This window comes from Tribolium madens, unplaced genomic scaffold (assembly GCF_015345945.1).
Source record: "Tribolium madens isolate multiple individuals breed KSU strain unplaced genomic scaffold, Tmad_KSU_1.1 Scaffold_7;HRSCAF=85;Tcas5.2_LG10, whole genome shotgun sequence".
Lineage (NCBI taxonomy): Eukaryota > Metazoa > Arthropoda > Insecta > Coleoptera > Tenebrionidae > Tribolium > Tribolium madens.
This window is the reverse complement of record NW_025401050.1, coordinates 11,146,719-11,168,955: the sequence shown is the minus strand read 5'-3', so window position 1 is coordinate 11,168,955 and position 22,237 is coordinate 11,146,719. Positions and strand designations below refer to the sequence as shown.

At 34.2% G+C, this 22,237-nt stretch overlaps 2 protein-coding genes across 6 annotated transcripts in view; both read left to right on the top strand.

Moving 5' to 3' along the window:
- The first annotated feature begins 197 nt into the window (after positions 1–197).
- LOC123009944 (beta-1,4-glucuronyltransferase 1-like) lies at positions 198–21,377 on the top strand. Of its 5 annotated transcripts, none has more exons than XM_044406535.1 (5): positions 198–398; positions 11,033–11,103; positions 16,377–17,018; positions 18,452–19,027; positions 20,748–21,377. In XM_044406535.1, exons 3-5 carry the CDS (start codon positions 16,458–16,460, stop codon positions 20,943–20,945), a joined length of 1,335 nt encoding a protein of 444 aa, XP_044262470.1. In that variant the 5' UTR covers positions 198–398; positions 11,033–11,103; positions 16,377–16,457; the 3' UTR covers positions 20,946–21,377. The 5 variants fall into 5 exon arrangements, with proteins under 5 accessions (XP_044262470.1, XP_044262469.1, XP_044262472.1 ...); XM_044406534.1 differs by lacking the exon at positions 198–398 and adding an exon at positions 4,967–5,055; XM_044406537.1 differs by lacking the exon at positions 198–398 and adding an exon at positions 5,165–5,241.
- Positions 21,378–21,462: 85 nt separating this feature from the next.
- The window catches only part of LOC123010206 (beta-1,4-glucuronyltransferase 1-like), a 3,024-nt gene continuing 2,249 nt past the window's right edge, over positions 21,463–22,237 (top strand). Inside the window, exon 1 of the mRNA XM_044406908.1 lies at positions 21,463–21,939. Within this exon, the coding sequence (XP_044262843.1) occupies positions 21,463–21,939 (477 nt within the window). The remainder of the gene's footprint in view (positions 21,940–22,237) is intronic.

Sequence of the window (22,237 nt, the reverse complement as noted above, 5' to 3'; positions counted from 1 at the left end):
TTTCGAGGAAAACCACGATTTTTATTCATCACTAAAAACTCAAGTTGGCTCTTTTGAAAAAATTTGACACAATAATAAGTAACTGTCAATACTACCAAAACATGTCAGAATTAAAAAAAAAACTTGATTATTTTTGGGCCCTGAGTGGGTCCCCTCCCCCCGCTCCGCCCCTGTCAGCCGGTTCTTATTGGACTGCTGGTGAGTGGTTCAGTCTCCTGAAGCATCTTGTGTCGGTTACAACAGTCCAAATCCACCGAAAAAATTGAACGTCGTTTCCTATAATGTCGAAAAAAGTGAAAAACGCTATTATAATTCATCTAGTGACCCAGTGATTGTCTTTTTTTTCGATTTTATCCGACTGCAAACGCCAAGGATACTCGATTTTCGGGGGGAGGAAGGTAAAAACCACCTATCTATATTATTCACAATTTAATTCAATCTAATTACTAATTAAATCAATCAAATAATAATAATAATAATATACATGATGAGCCAGAAATTTGTGCTATAAATAGTGTAAAACGCCACCGTTCAGATGGCGCCTGTGACGCACACAATAAACAAAAGCGAAATTAAGTATGCGTAAAAAGTTTGACATTTGAGTGACATTTTAGACACAATATGGGACTAGATGGCGCCACTGTTTTCTCGTCACGATTGTCTTGTCCTTGACCTTAGCACAGCCTTCTTTGGCTAAAAATTTCGCTCCAAATTGGTGAAATATTTCAGTCGGCCATTTTGTCTTATCGCAACATTATTACATTTCCGTTTCCTGTTCGGAATAATTTATGATTAGTTTGAGAAATGTTTCGTCGTGTTCACAATTTAATTAACATAAAATGTGGAGTTAGATCGGCGTTTGTTTGGTCGATATCACACGAGTTTCTCATTAGAGGGGTTATTTAGTGGAAATTGAAAGAAAATTCGAGGATTTTTTAAGTTGGTGTGACTGCAGTGGTTTTTTTTTTGAGTCGGAGTATCAACAAACGAAAAGTCACTAGTTTAATTAGGAATTTTTAACAGGAACAGGAGTACCACCTTCTCGAAAATCACTATTGACGTTTGGTTTGTCCAAAATTGCTAACCCAAGAAGTGAAAATTTCTAATTTTGAAACAATTTGTCGTAATTTTCGGTGAAAGTGCCTCGAATTACGTGAAATTCCATTAAAAATAATGATGTAAAAATTCCTGTCGTGTAATAACATGTTTTTGAGTAAAAATTATAAAGTAAAAGTTTGGTTTTATTTGAAAATTATCTCCCCAGGTGCTGCTCCTCCTCCTCAACGATGTTAAAACGATTACATGCTCGGCTTAAATCACAATTTCATACATAAATTTCCATCACAATGAACTAATTTTACAAACAAAAATTCGTCTTCGAATTATGCAACAGAATTGACATTTGTTTGACATTTAACACAAAAAAGAACACTGTTTTATCGGTCAATCCGGCCCTGTTGCAATTATCAAGAGGGCGATTAAAACAAAACACCAAATTTGAATAATTTATTTCAAACGTTGCGTTTACACGAATTCCCAAAAGACCGAAACGTTTTGCCCAAATAAAAGTTGTTAATTTTTGATTTAAGTGCTACCAACATGGTAAACCATTGTAATTTCAAGTTCCCAAAATTCGGTAATTCCCCATAATGACAGTCATAGCCTACGGCGATTTTCAAACCCCAAAACAATATCCTGTTACACAGCCAGCTTGCGCAAACTGAAATTTACCACGAATCAGTTACGGATGAACCCATATGGGTCAAAGCACGTGTTTCTAATTTCGTCGACTAGTACCATAGATGGGCGTTGGACGTATACCACATTTTTAACAAATATGGACAGTCGCAACGGTACTACCAATCCAACTGTTTTTTTTTTTCGGGTTTTGTTGTAATTATTCGCGATTATCATAACTTAATTGCGAATTTATAACCGTTTCAATTTAACCGTTAGATGGGATTACGATGTGGGTTAGGTTGGTAGGATTGATTTTTCGTGACCTTGAACGTATTTAAGTGACCCGAATTTTGGGTACTTTACTTTCATTGAAAAAAACGAAAATTATTACGAAATTTGGAAAATTAACTCGAGAAATGGATTCAGGAGGTCTCAACACCCCCAAAATCCGAATTTTGGGCCAATCGGAGCAAAATGTCTTTAGGGCTAAATTTTCAAAAATCTTTAAAAATAATCAAAATTCGGCTGTTAAAACGGCAGATTATAATAGAATGTGAATTTTTCGTTGATATTAGTGCATTGTTTCAATAAAAAACCCAAAAAACGTTGATTTTTGGACTTTTGGTCTAACTCGGGTGCTAAATTTAGCACTAATTTGAATTTTTTTTGTAAATCAAAGATGGGATTACGATGTAAGTTTCGTGACCTTGAACGTATTTAAATGACCCAAATTTTGGGTACTTTACTTTCATTGAGTAGGCGGCGAACGGATTCAAGGTGAAAAAATCGAAAATTAATAAGAAATTTGGAAAATTAACTCGTGAAATCGGTTCAGGAGGTGTCAAAACCCCTAAATTCCGAATTTTGGGCCAATCGGAGCAAAATGACTTTAGGGCCAAATTTTCAAAGATCTTCAAAAATAATCAAAATTTGGCTATAAAAACAGCAGAATGTGAATTTTTCGTTGATATTAGTGCATTGTTTTAATTATTAAATCCAAAAAAACTTGTTTTTTTGGACTTTTGGGCTAATTCGGGTGCTAGATTTAGCACCAATTTGATTTTTTTTGTAAATCAAAGTCGAAAAATGAGGTCACACGTTGAAAAAAAACCCATCTTGTGGTAAAACTTTCCGCCCATATTCGCATTATGTCATTCTCGCAACGCACACTTGGATTTAAATTTTAATACCATTCCGAGAAGGTAAACGAACGAATATTTATGTTTCTCATTGTTTACTCATTATTTTAAACGGAGATTTTCTCACACTCGTGTCCAGTGGAAACTTTCAAATCCAATCTAATTAATTTTATTCACAATCAGACGACGTTGCAATCGGTTTTTAATTAGACTTTGTGTTTGCTAAACAAATTCGAAATATTTGCTTCGCTGTTTCCGGATTTCTGCGAAATGTGCACATAATTTTGCGTGATGAACTAGTTTCTGATTTTTTTCGAAAAGATCAATTGGTTTTATTGGCGATTACAATGGATTATTACTGATTTAATAGCCTTTTGTACTCTTTGTTAAAGATTGAATTAATAAGAAAGTGAAAATTTTGTGTTTTTGTTTGATTTTATTTGAAAAGAAGCGAATAAAACTCGATTTTTTTGATTTTTGGGTCCAGTGGCCCCAAATTAGGGGCTATAACAGGGCTCCAGAACAAAATAATTGGCTCAAATTAATACAGTATTCTACTTAAAGCCAAATAAAAGTTTGGTGAAAATTTCATTGAAATTGGACAATTTTTACCCAAAATACAAGACTAGCACTCTAGTTAGCACCAAAATGTCCAAAAAACATGTTTTTTGAGTTTAAAACTTAAAACAATGAGTTAAAATTGTTGAATTTTCAAGTTTTATTATTGTCTGACATTTTTTACATTTTAAATGGCAAAATTTTATGGTTTTTTGGAGATTTTTGAAAATTTGGTGCTAAAGTTGTTTTGGTCAGATTGTTACAAAATTTGGGATTTGGGGGTTTTGGGGCCTTCCGGAGCTATTTCTCGCCTTAATTATTTATTTGGAGGGCTTTGTGACCTTATTTCGTATCAATTTTTGAATTTTTAATCTATTAGTCTCCAATTAGAGGCCATACCGTGGCTCCAGATCAAAATAATTTGCTCAGTTTTGTACAGTAAGTTACTTGAAGCCAATAGAAAGTTTTGTGAAAATCTCAATCAAATCGGACCATTTTTATCCCAATTACAAGACTAGCACTCTAGTTAGTACAGAAATTTAAAAAAAACATATTTTAGGATTTGAAAATTAAAACAATGACTTAAAAACGTCAAATTTTCAAGTTTTATTGTTACCTGACTGTTTTTACATTTGAAATTGCCAAATTTTATGATTTTTTGGTGATTTTTGAAAATTTGGTGCTAAAGTAATCTTGGTCAGATTGTCACAAAATTTCGGATTCGGGGGTTTTGGGACCTGCTGAAGCCATTTCTCGCCTTAATTATTCATTTGTGACTATATTTCGTATCAATTTTTAATTTTTTAGTCTACTAGCCCCCAATTAGGGGCCATACCGTGGCTCCAGATCAAAACAATTGTCTCAAATTAATACAGTATTTTACTTAAAGCCAAATAAAAGTTTGATGAAAATCTCAATCAAATCGGACAATTTTTACCCAAATTACAAGACTAGCACTCTAGTTAGCACCAAAATTAAAAAAAAATATAGTTTAGGATTTAAAACTTTAAACAGTGTCTTAAAAACGATAGATTTCTCAGTTTTATTATTACCTCACGGTTTTTATATTTGAAATGGCCAAATTTTATGGTTTTTTGGAGATTTTTGAAAATTGGGTGCTAAAGTCAGTTTGGTTAGATTGTCACAAAATTCTGGATTTGGGGGTTTTGGGGCCTCCTGAATCCATTTCTCGACTTATTTGTCTTCTTGGGGGGCCCTGTGACCCTATGTCGTATCAATTTTCAAAACGGTGCCAGATTTAGCACCCAAAATTGTGTTCAAACTCAAAAATTATGAGTTTTTTAGTTTGAAACCCGACAAAATGAGTTAAAATCGATAAGTAATTTGAGTTTTACTATTATTTCAAGTTTTTCATGACTAAATTTGTCAAATTTTGACAATTTTTCATTTTTTTTGAAAAAGTCACTTTGCTCCGATTGTTACAAAATTCGGTATTTGGGGGTTTTGGCACCTGTCAAGTCCAAATTTCGGCTTATTTTTCCGCTAAAAAGTGAGTATGATGTTTTTTTCCTCCGATTCGCTTCACTTTACATCGTCGTGCGCTTTTACCAGTTGGAAACGTGGTCGGTCTGGTTTCAGGAGGAGAATTGAATTCAGTCATTGGTTGGTCGTCGCTGTGAGAGGTGTTTATAGTGAGAGACATCGATCGGGTTTTCCGGTATGTAATTTTTAATGTGTTCGATTTCGAGGCTTTTTTCTTTTTCTGGAATTGATTTTTTAAGAAAAGTGGGACGAGTATAAAATTTTGAGGAATTTGTGAAAGTTGAGGGTAATTAGGAGGCGCCATGGCGGGGGAGGGATTAGTGAAGGGTGATTTATGAGGAAAGGATAATTCTGTTGTTAAGTGAGTGGTTTTTGGGTCCAAGAATTTATTATTTTATTGCAAAGATTTATTTAATTTTTGGTAAATAACGAGAATTTGATGTCATTTGTTTATCTTGGGATAAATGTTAATTGTTTTGTGGCTGTTTTTTAACCTTGTTGCAGCCAACTTGATTTGTTTTAATCCAAATTTGAAAAATACTCGAAAAATTAAAGCTTCCTGGTATTGATGATAGATTATCTATTATCTATCTAACCAAATTTTTTTCAACAATGAAACTTTGCAGATTTTAAGCTCTGCCTAATGACTATTAACTCCCAAAATTTTGTCGAAAAATATTGACAGGAACTTAAAAAAAAATATGTTTGGCATCAGTGGGCAAAAACGTAATTTTGCCTAAACGAGAAATTAAAAATTTGTATCTCGCGAACCGATAATTTCTTAGTAATGAGATTTGGGCTATTTATAGTACTAGTACAGGTCTACCAATCCCCCAAATTTTATTAAAATATTTGCACGGCAAGGGTGTCCAAAACATTGGACTTTGATTGAACTAGATAGACAGTGATAGCCAAAATTGAAAAATTTGTAACTTTAAAAATAGATGTTTTTTGATGATGGTATAAGGGCCCATGACAGGTCATTATAGTTTTTATTAGTCCCCAAAATTTCATTAAAAAATTTTCATTGGAACTATGCGAAAAAAATTCATATTTGGTATCAGAGGGCAAAAACCAAATTGTGCTTCAACTTAAATTAAAAATTTTTTTTCTTCCGATTCCGGCTTTTTCAAGAATGAAATTTTGGGTAATTATAGCCCTGCTAGATGCCTATTCACTCCTAAAATTTCGTTAAAAAATATTGACTGGAACTTTGCGAAAAAAATTCTTGTTTGATATCAGAACTTTAATTGGACCAGATACAGTGATAGCCAAAATTGAAAAATTTGTAACTTTAAAAATTGAAGCTTTTTGATGATGACATAAGGGCTGATGATGGGTCACTATAGTGTCTATTAGTCCCCGAAATTCCACTAAAAATTTTGATTGGAATTATGCGAAAAAAATCATGTTTGGTATTAGAGAGCAAAAACGAAATTGTGCCTCAACTTCAATTCAATTTTTTTTTTCTTTCGAACCCGACTTTTTTCAAGGATGAAATTTTGGGTAATTATAGCCCTACTAGAAGCCTATTCACTCTTAAAATTTCGTTAGAAAATATTGACTGGAACTGTACGAAAAAAAATCTTGTTTGGTATCAGAGGGCGAAAACGTATTTTTGCCTTAACTTAAATTCAAAAATTTATATCTCCCAAACCCGATTTTTTCTAACAATAAAATTTTGGGTAATTATAGCCCCAGTCACTGTCTCTTAAGTCCCAAAATTTCATCCAAAAATCTTGCACAGTTTAGATGATAAAAATTTTCAAAATTTGACACGGTCACTATTGTAAGTCACTTTAAAAATCAAGTTTTTGTCAATGTTAAAATGCAAATTTTTTAATGCAATTTTGAGGCTTTGTGGACCAATAGCACAACTATCATACCCCAAAAGGGCATTTCCAATACTAATTTATTTTTGAAATTACAAATAAATCAAATACACTTGTCCCAACCAACATCCTCCTCCTCCTACACTTCCTCTTATCAAATTAAGCTCCCCCACGCACCGGAATTCGAAAAATCCATTTCACGATCCTCGTGCCAATTTCAAAATTGCGTCATCTACAATAAATATGTGATTTATTCAAACCGTGCGATGAATTTTAACACAATTTCATTTCTATTTGTGTCACAATTTTTTCACTGGATAAAGCGCCAAAGGTCGCAAAGTTCAACCAACGGAAATCCGAAAAAATAATACAGAAAAATTTTCGTTGCGATTCCGTTATCTTCTTATTTACTTTTCTTGATTTTGCTCTCTAGTGTTGAACAGTTATAATAACGAACAATCCTCCTAATTGTCTTGGTAAGAAGTGGTCAAGTGGTTTTTTCAACGCTTAATGGAAGAAAATTGAGTTGATAAAAAAATTTCCGGTCATCTAATCTTGAAGTAAAGTGAAATCGATTCTTTTCTTGTCCGAAATAATCGCAACAATGAGCCATTAGCTGAATACAAGAAATGTCAATTATTGCGGAATCTCGACGGTTGGAAATCGACGATTTGGGTGAGTTTGGAATTTGAAAAGTTGGTAGAACTGCTTAGCATCTGCTTACAGAATGACTCATTGGGTTTTAATGACCAGATGGGGTTCTGGGTTCAATCACACATTAATTTCATTAAAAATTTCTCTAACTCGGAAAAAACTAAATTCGAGAGTGCCGTTTTGGGGCTCATGATAGGGCTTCCTAACGTCTATCAACTCACCAAATTTCATTATTTAAATAAATCGGATTTGGAAGATGTGAATTGTTGAATTTATGTTGAGGCAAAAAAAAATTTTGGCCTGTGATACCAAACAAGATTTTTTTTCGTACAGTTCCAGTCAATGTTTTTTGACGAAATTTTAGGAGTGAATAGGCATCTAGCAGGGCTATAATTACCCAAAATTTCATTTTTGAAAAAAGTCGGGTTCGGAAGAAAAAAAATTTTGAATTGAAGTTGAGGCACAATTTCGTTTTTGCCCTCTGATACCAAACATGATTTTTTTTCGCATAGTTCCAATCAAAATTTTTTAGTGGGATTTTAGGGACTAATGACACTATAATGACCTATCATTAGGCCCTTATGCCACCATCAAAAAGCTTCTATTTTTTACAAATTTTTCAATTTTGTCTATTACTGTCTCTGGTTCTGATACCAAACAAGAATTTTTTTCGCATAGTTCTAGGCAATATTTTTTAACGAAATTTTGGGAACTAATAGGCATTTAGCAAGGCTATAATTACCCAAAATTTAATTGTTGAAAAAAGCCCGGTTTGGAAGAAAAAAATTTTTGAATTTAAGTTGAAGCACAATTTCGTTATTGCCATCTGATACCAAACAAGAATTTTTTTTCGCATAGTTCGAATTATAATTTTTTTGTGAAATTTTAAGGACCAATAGACACTACAATGAACCATCATCAGCCTTTATGTCATCATCAAAACGCTTCTATTTTTAAAGTTACAAATTTTGCAATTTTGGCAGTCACTGTCTATGTAGTTCAATCAAACTGCAATGTTTTGGACACCCTTGCGGTACAACGATTTTAATAAAATTTGGGGGATTGGTAGACCTGTACAAGTACTATCAATAGCCCAAATCTCATTACTAAGAAATTATCGGTTCGCGAGATACAAATTTTTGATTTCTAGTTTAGGCAAAATTACGTTTTTGCCCACTGATGTTAAACATGATTTTTTTTCGCACAGTTCCTGTCAATATTTTTTAACGAAATTTTAGAAGTGAATAGGCATCTAGCAGGGCTATAATTACCCAAAATGTCATTGTTGGAAAAAGTCTGGTTCGGAAGTTATGAATATTTGAATTCAAGTTGAGGTTCAATTACGTTTTGGCCCTCTTATGCTAAAATTTTTTTTTTCGAGTACTTCCTATTAAAATTTTTCAACGAAATTTTGGGTACTAATACACTTGTACCAGGACAGTAATTACCCAAAATTTCGTGGCCAAACAAGTTCAGGCCCAAAAGATACAAATTTTTGATTTCAAATTGAAACAAAATGACGTTTTTATCACTCATAACAGGTAAGATAAAACTTGAGTGTGTTTTAGTGCAAAATCATAATTAGAAATCATGCAAAATTTTTAAATAAAAAAATCAAAACTCCAATTTCGTGTCCTCTAAACCAGTCTTTCTAACTGTCCTTCCTCATTACCATAAACCAGTCGCAACCGTGACCTGAAACCTGAAAAACTGAAGTCTCTAATTTCCTTTCAGGGTGTTTTTGACCCTTTGGTGAATCAATAAAATCGACAAATGACGTAAATTAATCTTGACTGAAGGTGAACAAAATTTCTACAATTGTTAATCTACTTGACACCAGAAACGACCTTGCAACACTAGAATAAGTCTTAACGAGATTAAAACCGGATTTAAATAGAATAGAGGAAGCAACGATGCATTGTTTTTTGCTTGGAGAATAATCAGCAATTGCGAAATTTTCTTAAATTAGAAAGTAAAATAATTTCTGGGATAAATTCTTGGCTCAAGTTGAAGTAAAAGTAAAATGACATTTATCGTCGCTACAATTCGATTTTCCTATTTGTTTCAATTAAATTAAGAAATAGAATCAATTAAATCGTATTAGAAAGTCAATTAAGTCAATCGGTGACCTTCCCTGTTCCATTTAATGCTCAGAGACATCTGTTTTTTTCGACTTGGAAAATGGTAATTGGATAAAAAAAATAAATGCGACTTGGTCGAGGCTAGAGCCCCATTAGGTACCGCCAACATACTCAAATTGCATTAAAAAATATTGACTAGAACAGTGTGAGAAAAATTTAAATTTAGTGGTAATAATTTTGATGAAACTTAAATTCAAAATTTTTTTTCTTCCCAACTTGAGCCTTTTCAATAATGAAATTTTGGGTGATTATAGACCTGCCTAAGGCCTATTCACCCACTAAATTTCGTTTAAAAATATTGATTGAAACTTTGCGAAAAAAAATCATGTTTGGTATCAGAGGGCAAAAACGAAATTGTGCTTCAACTTAAATCAAAAATTTGTATCTCGCGAACCGATAATTTCTTAGTAATGAGATTTGGGCTATTTATAGTACTCGTACAGGTCTACCAATCCCCCAAATTTTAATAAAATTTTTGCACGGCAAGGGTGTCCAAAACATTGGACTTTGATTAAACCAGATAGACAGTGATAGCCAAAATTGAAAAATTTGTAACTTTAAAAATAGGAGCTATTGATGATGACATAAGGGCTGATGATGGGTCATTATAGTGTCTATTAGTCCTCAAAATTCCATTAAAAAATTTTGATTGGAACTATGCGAAAAAAAATTATGTTTAGTATCAGAGGGCAAAAACGAAATTGTGCTTCAACTTCAATTCAAAAATTTTTTTCTTCCGAACCCGGCTTTTTTCAAGAATGAAATTTTGGGTAATTACAGCCCTGCTAAATGCCGATTAGTTCCCAAAATTTCGTTTAAAAATATTGACTCCAACTATGCGAAAAAAATTCTTGTTTGGTATCAGAACTTTAATTGAATCAGAGACAGTGATAGCCAAAATTGAAAAATTTGTAACTTTAAAAATAGAAGCTTTTTGATGATGACATAAGGGCTGATGATGGGTCATTATAGTGTCTATTAGTCCTCAAAATTCCATTAAAAAATTTTGATTGGAACTATGCGAAAGAAAATTATGTTTAGTATCAGAGGGCAAAAACGAAATTGTGCTTCAACTTCAATTCAAAATTTTTTTTCTTCCGAACCCGGCTTTTTTCAAGAATGAAATTTTGGGTAATTACAGCCCTGCTAAATGCCGATTAGTTCCCAAAATTTCGTTTAAAAATATTGACTCCAACTATGCGAAAAAAAATTGACAAAACTTCTAAATTTTCAGTGCTAGTTCTCGTTACAACTCATCACAATTTGTCTTTTTTTCTCCTGAAAAAGTCTTCTTTTCAGTGGCATGTCCTTGATTCCCCCAAAGTTCAGTGACCAAAATCCCCCAAGCATGAAGATTGCCCATCCTTGATTTTTACCACTTGCAAATATTGACAATCAACAAAATTTAGTTAAATTTTCGTCGGTCACGTGTAAACTATCGATTAATGCAAAATTTCGCCTTGAAGATGGAAATTGTCCTTCTAGTGACCTGCGGTTTGAAATAATCGTCATTCTTTTGTTGCAGAAACCACGCCTTTTCGAATTTTTCGGATGTTTCGTTGACTTTTCCACGAATGGACAAGGTGTTAGCTCAAGGTGAGTTTTTTTCGCAGTTTGAAGATGAGTCGACGGAATTTTCGGCCATAGAAACATTTGATTTGAAAGTCGAAAGTGGTGAAATTTTTATCATTTTTGTTTCGTTTCAAAATTATTATTGTGCTTGTCATGATTTCAATTTTATGGAGCCATAAACGCGAATTTTATGCCACTTAAAGCAAATTGAAGGACTGTGTTTATGGAAGGAAATTAAAATTTGTAAAAATTGGTTTTATTATTGTTGAGTCATTTTACAATAGATTTTTTACATTTTTCTATTTATTTTATACTTAATTATCGATTATCAAAAGAGCGTAAATGAAATTTTTTTTTGACATTTTTGTCTTTTCAAAAATTCATATTTTCAAAACCCGATTTTTTTCAATAATGAAATTTTGCACATTTATAGCTCTAACTAATATCTATTACCACCCAAAATTTCATCAAAAAAAATTGATTCGAACTTTGCGAAAAAAATCATGTTTGGCATCAGTGGGCAAAAACGTAATTTTGCCTAAACGTGAAATCAAAAATTTGTATCTCGCGAACCAATAATTTTTTAGTAATGAGATTTGGGCTATTTATAGTACTAGTACAGGTCTACCAATCCCCCAAATTTTATTAAAATAGTTGCACACAAGTGTGCCCAAAACATTGGACTTTGATTGAACTACATAGACAGTGACAGCCAAAATTGAAAAATTTGTAACTTTAAAAATAGACGCTTTTTGATGATGACATAAGGGCCCATGACGGGTCATTATAGTGTCTATTAGTCCCTAAAATTCCACTAAAAAATTTTTGATTGGAACTATGCGAAAAAAATTCATGTTTGGTATCAGAGGGCAAAAACGAAATTGTGCTTCAAATTTAATTCAAAATTTTTTTCTTCCGAACCCGTTTTTTTTCAAGATTGAAATTTTGGGTAATTATAGCCCTGCTAAATGCCTATTAGTTCCCAAAATTTCATTTGAAAATATTGGCTGGAACTATGCGAAAAAAATTCTTGTTTGGTATCAGAACTTTAATTGAACCAGAGACAGTAATAGCCAAAATTGAAAAATTTGTAACTTTAAAAATAGGAGCTTTTTGACGATGACATGAGGGACGATGATGGGTCACTATAGTGTCTAATAGGCGTTACAATTCCACTAAAAAAATTTGATTGGAACTATGCGAAAAAAAAATCATGTTTGGTATCAGAGGGCAAAAACGAAATTGTGCTTCAACTTAAATCAAAAATTTGTATCTCGCGAACCGATAATTTTTTAGTAATGAGATTTGGGTTATTTATAGTACTAGTACAGGTCTACCAATCCTCCAAATTTTATTAAAATATTTGCACGGCAAGGGTGTCCAAAACATTGGACTTTGATTGAACCACATAGACAGTGACTGCCAAAATTGAAAAATTTGTAACTTCAAAAATAGATGTTTTTTGATGATGGCATAAGGGCTGATGATGGATCATTATAGTGTTTATTAATCCCCAAAATTCCACAAAAATTTTTTTATTGGAACTATGCGAAAAAAAATCATGTTTGGTATCACCGGTCAAAAATTTTTTTTGCCTCAACTTAAATTCAAAAATTCATATCTCCCGAACCCGATTTTTCCCAACAATGAAATTTGGTCCTTTTACAGCCCTAACTAATATCTATTAACCCCCAAAATTTCATTCAAAAATATTGACTGGAACTGTGCGAAAAAAATGGTGTTTGCTATGAATGGGCAAAAACATAATTGAACCTCAACTTAAACTCAAAAATTTGTATTTTCTAAACCAACAACGAAATTTTGAATCATTATTGACTCATTTAAGCCACTAAAACCTCATAATTGAATATTTTATAATTCAAAAATGACATTTTTTCTAAAATTAGCTTCGAGATCAAGCACCGATAACTTCAAAATCGATCACAAATTAATCATCATTTCCGAAGATAACAAAAACTATATTTTCCAACTCTTCTCATTACACAAAACATTTCTATGAATCCATCAACGAATTAAAACTTCAAATCGAATAATTTTTTAGAGCAATTAGACTCGAGTAAACTAATAAAACGTTGCGGTGAAATGATTGGAGCGAAGCCAAAGGGGGCTAAAAATAGACCCCAAAACACGACCAGGAAGCTTCACCTTCTTTTACACAATTTTTCTAACAATTTTAACGTCCTTCGATTCGACATTGCAGAACAATTTGTTCAACTTTATCGATGATTAAAGCTGTAAAGTACGTCATTTTGATCCCCGGAGGGGTATTTACTAATAGTTTGCGTTAAAAATTCTCTCAGTTTGTTCGCGAAGTGCCTGGAGCCAAGTGATGCTTTTGAATTTTAATTATTGAGTGAAAAAAAAACAGGTGAGTTAAGGATTTTTTTCAAATTGCTCGGCTTTGCCTGGGCCGATTCAAACGAATTTTTTACTGGACAATACTAAGGCCTTTAGTAACCCACATGTGAAATTTGAACGCAATCTGGGGATTATAAATGGAGAAATTAAATTTTAATCATTGAGTGAAAAAAAAACAGGTGAGTTAGGGATTTTTTTTAATTGCTCGGCTTTGCCTGGGCCAATTCAAACGAAATTTTTATTGGGCAATACTAAGGCTTCTAGTAACCCACATGTGAAATTTGAACTCAATCCGGGGATTAAAAAAGGTGAAAATATGAGAAACTTATTGTTGGGGGGCTCGGCTCCGCCTTGGCCAAGCTGGGTGAATTTTTTCGCGTTTTTAAGTAGAAAAATGAAATAATTGGCAATATCTGCGGTTCTTCAGTCCCACAACTTGACAGGAAATTAATTTCCTTCAAGATTAATTTTTTTTTCGTTTTTTTTTCCTCGACATTTAATTACTTTTCCGATTTGCTCATTTGATTACTTTGCAAACAGAGTGAAACTCGTAATGATGATAATGTTGATCAATTTTTAATGATTCAGTAGTTTCTATATTTCTATAATTTTATAAATATTTTTCGATCGAATTCATGAGAAAAAATTATCGAAAAAGCAAATTAATTAAAATAACAGAAATTTTCTCGATTTTCTTTAATATCCCAATTTTCGTTGAGAAAATGTTAATGAGCAAAAAACAAGTCTTCGTTTATCTCATCATCAATCCGCTCAAGCACGATCGATCCAAATAATTAATCTGAATTAAGGCCAGTAACCCGTTCTTTTGAAACAAGTTTCCACAGAGATTTTGCAAGATTTCCGTCAACACAAATTTTCATTACGAGTTCATTAAGAGAGTTTTTCTACAAATGTTGACACTGGACAATCGATATTTTATGCTGGAGATTGTTTACAATACGTGATTAGAGCGCAAAACCAGAAACGTGATGATAATGCTTTTAAAACTAACAGTTTAAAATTGCGATTTTATTGTGAAGGCCTTTTTGTCCGTTCCTAATAATTGTATTGGCTTCAAATTTTGCGTATGGGTTAGTTGAAATGCCACGAATGTGTGGTCCAAATTTTGTCCAAATCGGTTGAGGCAAAGCCGAGCTAGTAATGGTGCTATATCAGAGTGCTAAGTTAGCATCTCTTTTGTTTTTGGCTAAACGAGAGATTGGAAACAAACTCTGATTACGGATTTGAAATTAACGGCTTAGAATACACACATGGTCTAAATTTTATCACAATTGGATCAAAACTAAAGTGAAAAAATCAGTTTTTTTAAATTTCTTTTGTTGGTCTTTTTGGCGATTTTAATAGCCGTATGATATTTAAAGTTTGTGTTTGAGTTGCTAAGGATTTTGTTAATGTTTGGTGAAAATTTCACACAAATCGGACAAGGCAGAGCCGAGTTATGACTAGTACTAGGTTAATGTGCTAACTTAGCACCAAAATTCACATGTTTTGAAGTTGTTGCGACCAAATAGGAAAAAATAACTTCAAGTTGAAACGATTTAAGCCAAAATTTGCGATTTTTTGACAATTTCCAAGTCCTATGGCTAAAATTAATATCAAAAAATGCGATTTTTGGAAATTTTTGAGCTAAAATTTTTTTAGCCGACTTTTATAAAATTTGGTTTTGGGGGGTTTTGCGGCCTCCTGAATCCTTTTCTAAGGTTGAAAATTTGGTGATATGAAAGGGGAAGCCTGTATCCTCATGTCAAACACTTAGAGTGCCCTTTTGACCTTTTAAACTCATAGCATGGTGTTTAAATTTGATATTTGGGTTATCTGTCACATTGAGAACCCATGGTGAAAATTTCGCTCAAATTGGACAAGGCAGAGCCTAGTTATGACTAGTACTAGGTTAGGGTGCTAACTTAGTACCCAAATTCGTATACTTTGAAGCTTTTGCGACCAAGTAAGACTCAAGCTAGCCACAAGTTGCTACAAAATTTACGAGTTTTGTCAATTTCTACGTCCCATGGCTAAAATCAATGTCAAAAAATGCGATTTTTGGAAATTTTTGAGTTACATTTTTTTCAACCGATTTGCATAAAATTCGGTTTTGGTAGGTTTTGCGACCTCCTGAACCCATTTCTGAGGTTCAAAGTTCGGTGAAATTAAAGGGGAGGCCGGTACTCCCATGTTAAACACTTATAGTGCCTTTTTGGCCTTTTGTACTAATCGTACAGTGTTGAAATTTGACATTTGGGTTATTTGGGATACTGGAAAGATGTGGTAAAATTTTTATTAAAATAGAGCAAGGCGGAGCCGAGTTAAGAACAATACTAGATTAGGGTGCTAACTTAGTACCCAAATTCATATATTTTGAAGCTATTGCGACCAAAAAGATAACGCCACAAGATGCAACACAATTTACGAGTTTTTGACAATTTCCACGTTTTATGGCCCAAAATCAATGTCAAAAAATGCGATTTTTGGAAATTCTTGAGTTAATTTTTTTTCAACCGATTTGCATAAAATTCGGTTTTGGGGGGTTTTGCGACCTCCTGAACCCATTTCTAAAGTTGAAATTTCGGTGAAATGAAAGGGGAGGCCGGTACCCCTATGTCAAATACTCAGAGTGCCTTTTTGGCCCTTTGTACTAATCGTACAGTGTTGGGTTAGTTGGGGTCCTGGAAAGCTGTGGTAAAAATTTCATTGAAATCGGGCAAGGCAGAGCCGAGTTATGAACAGTACTACTAACCTAGCACCCAAACTTTTGACCATTGCGTCTAAACGAAAAATCGGAAATGAAAACTGATTGCGGATTTTGTCAATTTGACTCTCAACACACAAACTGTACCAATTTCATTCTTAACGTACCATTTTGAAATTTCAAAAAAATGCAATTTTGTGATTTTTTGCAGCTTTTTCTCCGGCCCTTTGACCATCTGGCATGTCCCTCCATTCCTACCTCCGACATCGACCTCCAGGCCGCAAAAAGTAAAATGTACAGCAATCGTAAAGCCTTCGCCGTGAAATGCACTCTGGGCATCATCGCCGTCTACTTCTTCATCCACGTGTTGACCACCAACCGGGCAACCGAGGCCATCCGCGAGTTGCAGCAATCGGGGCGTAATCTCGCCGCCCTCGAGCCCATGGAGCCCCTCGACGAGGCCACCAAGGCGCCCTCCACCACCCCCCAGAGTCCCGTCAACGTCTTCGACAGGGTGAAGGAGGTCACCAGGTGTCTGGACCGGCCCATGGCCCCCCGAGTCCAACAAAGGGGCGACTATTGGGTGCTCTACAACTACGTCATGGCCGAGAAAAAGTTTAAATGTCATGAAAGTGTGACGTATACGACGCACGCCGATTATTCCTTCATGGATAATTTGTTGCCCTTGTTGGAGAGGTGGAAAGGGCCTGTGAGTCTGGCCCTGCATGCGCCAGGGACGGACTTTAAGAACACGATAGAGTCCATCGCCTACTTGAGGGATTGTACTGAAAGTTTGGTTAGGGAATTGGTCACGTTTCATGTGTATTTTAGCACGAAACATGTCCCCAAAGAGGTAGGTCCTAACTTTATTAATTTTTTTCGACCCCTTATCGACCCCGTAAGGGGTCCAAATTTCACAATTGTGCTACTAAACCGTCTAGGAACACACCCTGAAAATTTCATTCTAAACGGTTGAGACGAAGCCGAGTAAATGAAGCAAGTTAGTTAGCACCCTAACTTAGCACCCTTTGCCATTTTGTGGCTAAACTACTCATTTTTATGATATTTAATCACAGATTTGTATAAAATGTCCCGAAATTTATCTCTAGTTCATATTTCGTTGCTATTTGACCAAAAATAAACTCAAAAAGCGTTTTTTTTTGGAAATTTTGGGCTCAAATTTTTTTGGGCCGATTGTAACAAAACTTGGTATTTGGGGGTTTTTGGACCTACTGAATCGATTTTTGAGTTTGAAAATTTCATAAAATTCGAGGGGGCTCTTGTAGCCCCTTAACCGACTCTTTTGGCCAATTAGTGTGGCATTTGTCATAAATTTTATATAAATCGATCAAGGCGAAGCCGAGTTATTAGTTAAATTAGAAGTTTTGTTCATAGAGATGGGTACAACTTTTTTAATTATTTTTCTTTGATGCGGTGTGATGTCATGTGCACATCTTTACCTTGATTGGAACAATGAAATGACTAATTTATTTTTCGTACTTGAAATTTGTTACTCAATCAAGCGGTTTTGATGTTTTACGTCATGGAGTGTCTTTGACCGGTTTTAAGGAATTTATCAAGAATTTTTAATTGATTTAATCGTATTTATAGCTAAATTTTGATAGTAGAGTCAAAAATATGTCTAGTCAAAATTTCAACAGTCAAAAAATACGATTTTTGAAAATTTTGGGCTAAATTTTTTTTTGTCCAATTGGCACAAAATTTGGAATTTGGGGGTTTTGGGGCTTGCTGAATCCATTTATGGTGTCAAAAATTCGATTTACTTTATTGGGACACCAGTAGCCCTCATGCCCAACATTTGGAGTGCCATTTCGACCCCTTATACTATTCATATAGCATTCAAATTTTACACTTGGTCTAATTGAGACTCTAGAAATATTTGGTGCAAATTTCGTTGAATTCGGTCAAGGCGGAGCCGAGTTAGTAATGGGGCTAAGTTGTGGTGCTAATTTAGCACCCAAACTTTCACATTTTCGGCTATTGTGTCAAAACGACAAGTCATAATTGAATTTTGATTGCATATTTAGTCACTGTGGCCCCCACTACACAAACTATGTGAGTTTCATCAAGTTCGGTCAATTTAAAAAAATCAAAAATATCAAATTTTCAAAATTTTGATTTTGGTGTTTTTGCTCCGATTGGTCTGAAACTCGGTATTTGGGGGTTTTTGGACGTGCTGAATCCATTTCCGGTGTCAAAAATTTTAAAAAATGAAAGGGGGGCCGTGTGGACTCGAAGTTTTGTAAAATTTTGTTTTTTTTTTAGGTTCCTCGCCACAACCACGTCTTCACGGAGTCTTACAACTGTTCCCTCCCCCCGCCTTTTGCTAACGTATCCTCCGACCAGATGTACAAGACCCAGAAGAAGCTTCTTTATCCGGTCAATGTGGGTCGAAACGTTGCACGCGAAACGGCCCAAACTCATTACATTCTTCCATCCGACATCGAACTTTATCCCAGTCCGAATATAATTCCGCAATTTCTTGCGATGATCGCCGAAAATAGCGGCCCTTTGCTCAGTAAAAATCCTAAAGTTTTTCCACTTCATTTGTTTGAAGTGAGTGCCAATCAGCAAGTACCCGAAAGCAAGACAAAGTTGATTGAAATGTTAAATAATGGTACTGCGGTACCATTTCATAAGAAACTTTGTCCTGGTTGTCATAATATACCAAAAGCTAAGGAGTGGCAAAATGCTAAAGAAACGGATGACCTGAAGGTGTTTCATGTTGGGAAACGAAACGGGAGGTATATACATTGGGAGCCGATTTTTATAGGGACACATGCTGATCCTTTGTATGACGAGAGGTTGAGTTGGGAGGGAAAAAGCGATAAGATGACTCAGGTAGGTTGAAAAAAATACAACTTGATTGAACTTTTGACGATAACTCGAAAAGTACGAGGCGTACGTGAAAAATAATGACAGTTTTGGAATCTTAAGACAATTTTACGTCAGATAAGTGTGATTTTGAGTCATTTGGGGTTTTAGAATTGCCCAAAATATGCTATTTTTTGGTTGGTCCCCTAAATTTGAAAAAAAAATTCAAATATTTGCCTTTAACTCGAAAAGTACGAGTTCTACGAGAAAAACAATGACAGTTTTGGAATCCTTAGACCAATTTACGTTAGATGAGTGTGATTTTGAGTCACTTGGGGTTCCAGAATTGCCCAAAAATTGCTATTTTTTGGTTGGTCCCCAAATTTTGCAAAAAAAATTCCAAATATTTGCCTTTAACTCGAGAACTACGAATCGTACGTGAAAAACAATGACAGTTTTGGAATCCTTATACAATTTTACGTCAGATGAGTGTGTTTTTAAGTCACTCGGGGTTTTAGAATTGCCCAAAAATTGCTACTCTTTGATTGGCCTCCTAAATTTGCAAACGAATTTTTAAATATTTGCCTTTATCTCGAAAAGTACGAGTCGTACTAGAAAAACAATGACAGTTTTGGAATCCTTAGACTAATTTACGTCAAATGAGTGTGGTTTTGAGTCACTTGGAGTTCTAGAATTGCCCAAAAATTGCTATTTTTTGGTTGCCCTCCTAAATTTTGCAAAAAAATATCAAATATTTGCCTTCAACTCGAAAAGTACGGGTCGTACGTAAAAAATAAAGACAGTTTTGGAATTCTGAGACAATTTTACGTCAGATGAGTGAGATTTCGAGTCACTTGGGTTTTTCATATTGCCCAAAAATTTTACTTTTTTGTTGAACCCAAAATTTGCAAAAAAAAAAACACAAATATTGGCTTTTATCTCGAAAAGTACACGTCGAGAGTCAATTTAGTAAACAAAATTGTAATTCTTGTGTGATTTTACGTCAAAAAACTTAATTCCGGAATTCCGGGGCTTAATAAAGCGCAAAAAAACGCAATTTTTTCAAGTTTTTCAAAAAAATTTCAAAAAAAATATTTTTTTTTGGGACATTTTTTAAGCAATCGTTATGACATTTGGTAGGATGATGAATTGAAACGGGTTAGTTTTATTCTGAAAAAACCGTTTATATCTGATGTGTCGTTTTGAAATCATCGGAGTTTTTTTCAAAATTTGGCAATTTTCGGAATTTTTTTGACAAATGTGGGCTTTAAAACTATTTCAAAGTTATTTATTCAAACAAAAAGACCTAAATTACTCTAATTTCAAAAAAAGTATTGGGATTTTTGAATAATTGAGAAGATATGGACGGTTTTTTGATTTTTTTCCCATCAGTAATTTTTTTTTGATCTTCTTTTGAGTCTTATTTCTATTTTTTCAAATTTTGGCTTTTCTGAAGCAAAATGAGCCGCTGAATCTAAATCTGCAAGAATTATTTCGATATCGGTACTCGTTTTGAAAATATGGGCAAAAGTTCACCCCGATTGTGAATTTTCCAATTTTAATGGTTTTTCTCAATTATTTCGAGCATTTTTTTCGCTATTTTGACTAAAAAAGCGTTTCCTAACGTAAAATGAGGCATAGATTTTGAATCTGCACGAATTATGCCATTACGAGTTTCCGTTTCGAAGATATTGTCAAAAGTTCAGTTTTTTTTTTATTTTTTCCCCTAAATTTTGTGTTTTTTCAGGGATACGCTTTATGTGTGCTGGATTACGACTTCCTCATCCTCAACAACGCCTTCCTCGTCCACCGCCCGGGCATAAAAATCTACAAGAAAGACCAAAAACGTGCAATGTTGGCCGCCAAAACCAATCAACTCATCAAAAAGATCATTTTTCCCGAACTGAAAGTTTTGTATGGGGTGAAAAAAGGCTGTGCTGTGTAATTAGTGGTGTAAAAAAAATGAACAACGCTTCAAAAAAAAAGCCATAAGAAATATTATCTAGTGTGTATTGATGTGTACTCATAAACAGTGAACGGACTATTGTTATTAATTGTTGCTTTGAAATGATTGAAAATTTTATTTTATTATTTTTTTTGTGTTTATGTTTCTTTAGGCTATTTTTACTTCCGACTGACAAGTCTCAAGTCTGACTATTTATTCCTCAGATAGGTTTTAATTCCTTGTGTGTTTATACATAATTTTTTTTTTGCTCATTGTGTACTTAATTTTTAAGTAATTTATTGTAATTTTTTGCCGTGTGATTGCGGTTCATGTGCCTTATCGAGTTGATGTGGTGATTATAAACATATTACTTTTGTACTATCACAAAGCGTGAACACTCAGTATATGCGAATAAATATTAAAAAAAATAAATTGTGTTTTTTTTGTTTAAGTCAAAAATTTGGGGTTTGACATTAGTGCTGGTCAAGTGTGACACTAGTGTCAAAATTTGACAACAATGTTTGTGTGCAGGTTTCGTTTTTTGCGACAAGTTTGTCCCAAATTTTTTTTCGTTTCTGTTCTTATAGTTGTGTGTTTTCGAGTTATTAATAATGATTTTTGGGGATTCACCCCCGGTTTGGGTGTTTTACGAACGGTAAAAACCCTCACCCAGTGTTATGATCGTCCCATGGTGTCCCAAATCGTCCAAAAAGGCCCATTTTGGGTGTTGACCAATTACATAAAGGCCTCAAAACGGTTCAAATGTCACGAAAGTGTGACAATAACCACGCAGGGCGACTTTACATTCCTCGAAAATTTGTCCACATTGGTGGAGAGATGGGAGGGGCCGATTAGTATTGCCCTCTACGCCCCTGGAACCGATTTTGGACGTACCATTGACTCGATTCGCTACCTACGCCACTGTGACAGCCCCCTCATTGCGAAATTCGTCACGTTTCATATTTTTTTCGACGGGGAACACACCCCAAAACAAGTGAGTTGATTTTTGTGACTAGAAAATTATTTTCGTTCTCAAAAATTAGAATTTTGACACCAAATTTCGAATTTTGCTCATATTTTTGGTACCATCACTCGAATCGAAATGAGAGTCACATATTCGGATTCCTGGGTTTATTTTGTATAAAACTGTCGATTTTTGGCCAATTTGAGTCAAAATTATTTTTGGCACAGTTTGGAGTACTAGGGGATTGATTTGGGTCTAAATTTTGTGAAACTTGCCTTAGTGGGGTATTACGACACGAGTAATACGAATCTCAACTCAGATTTTTTCT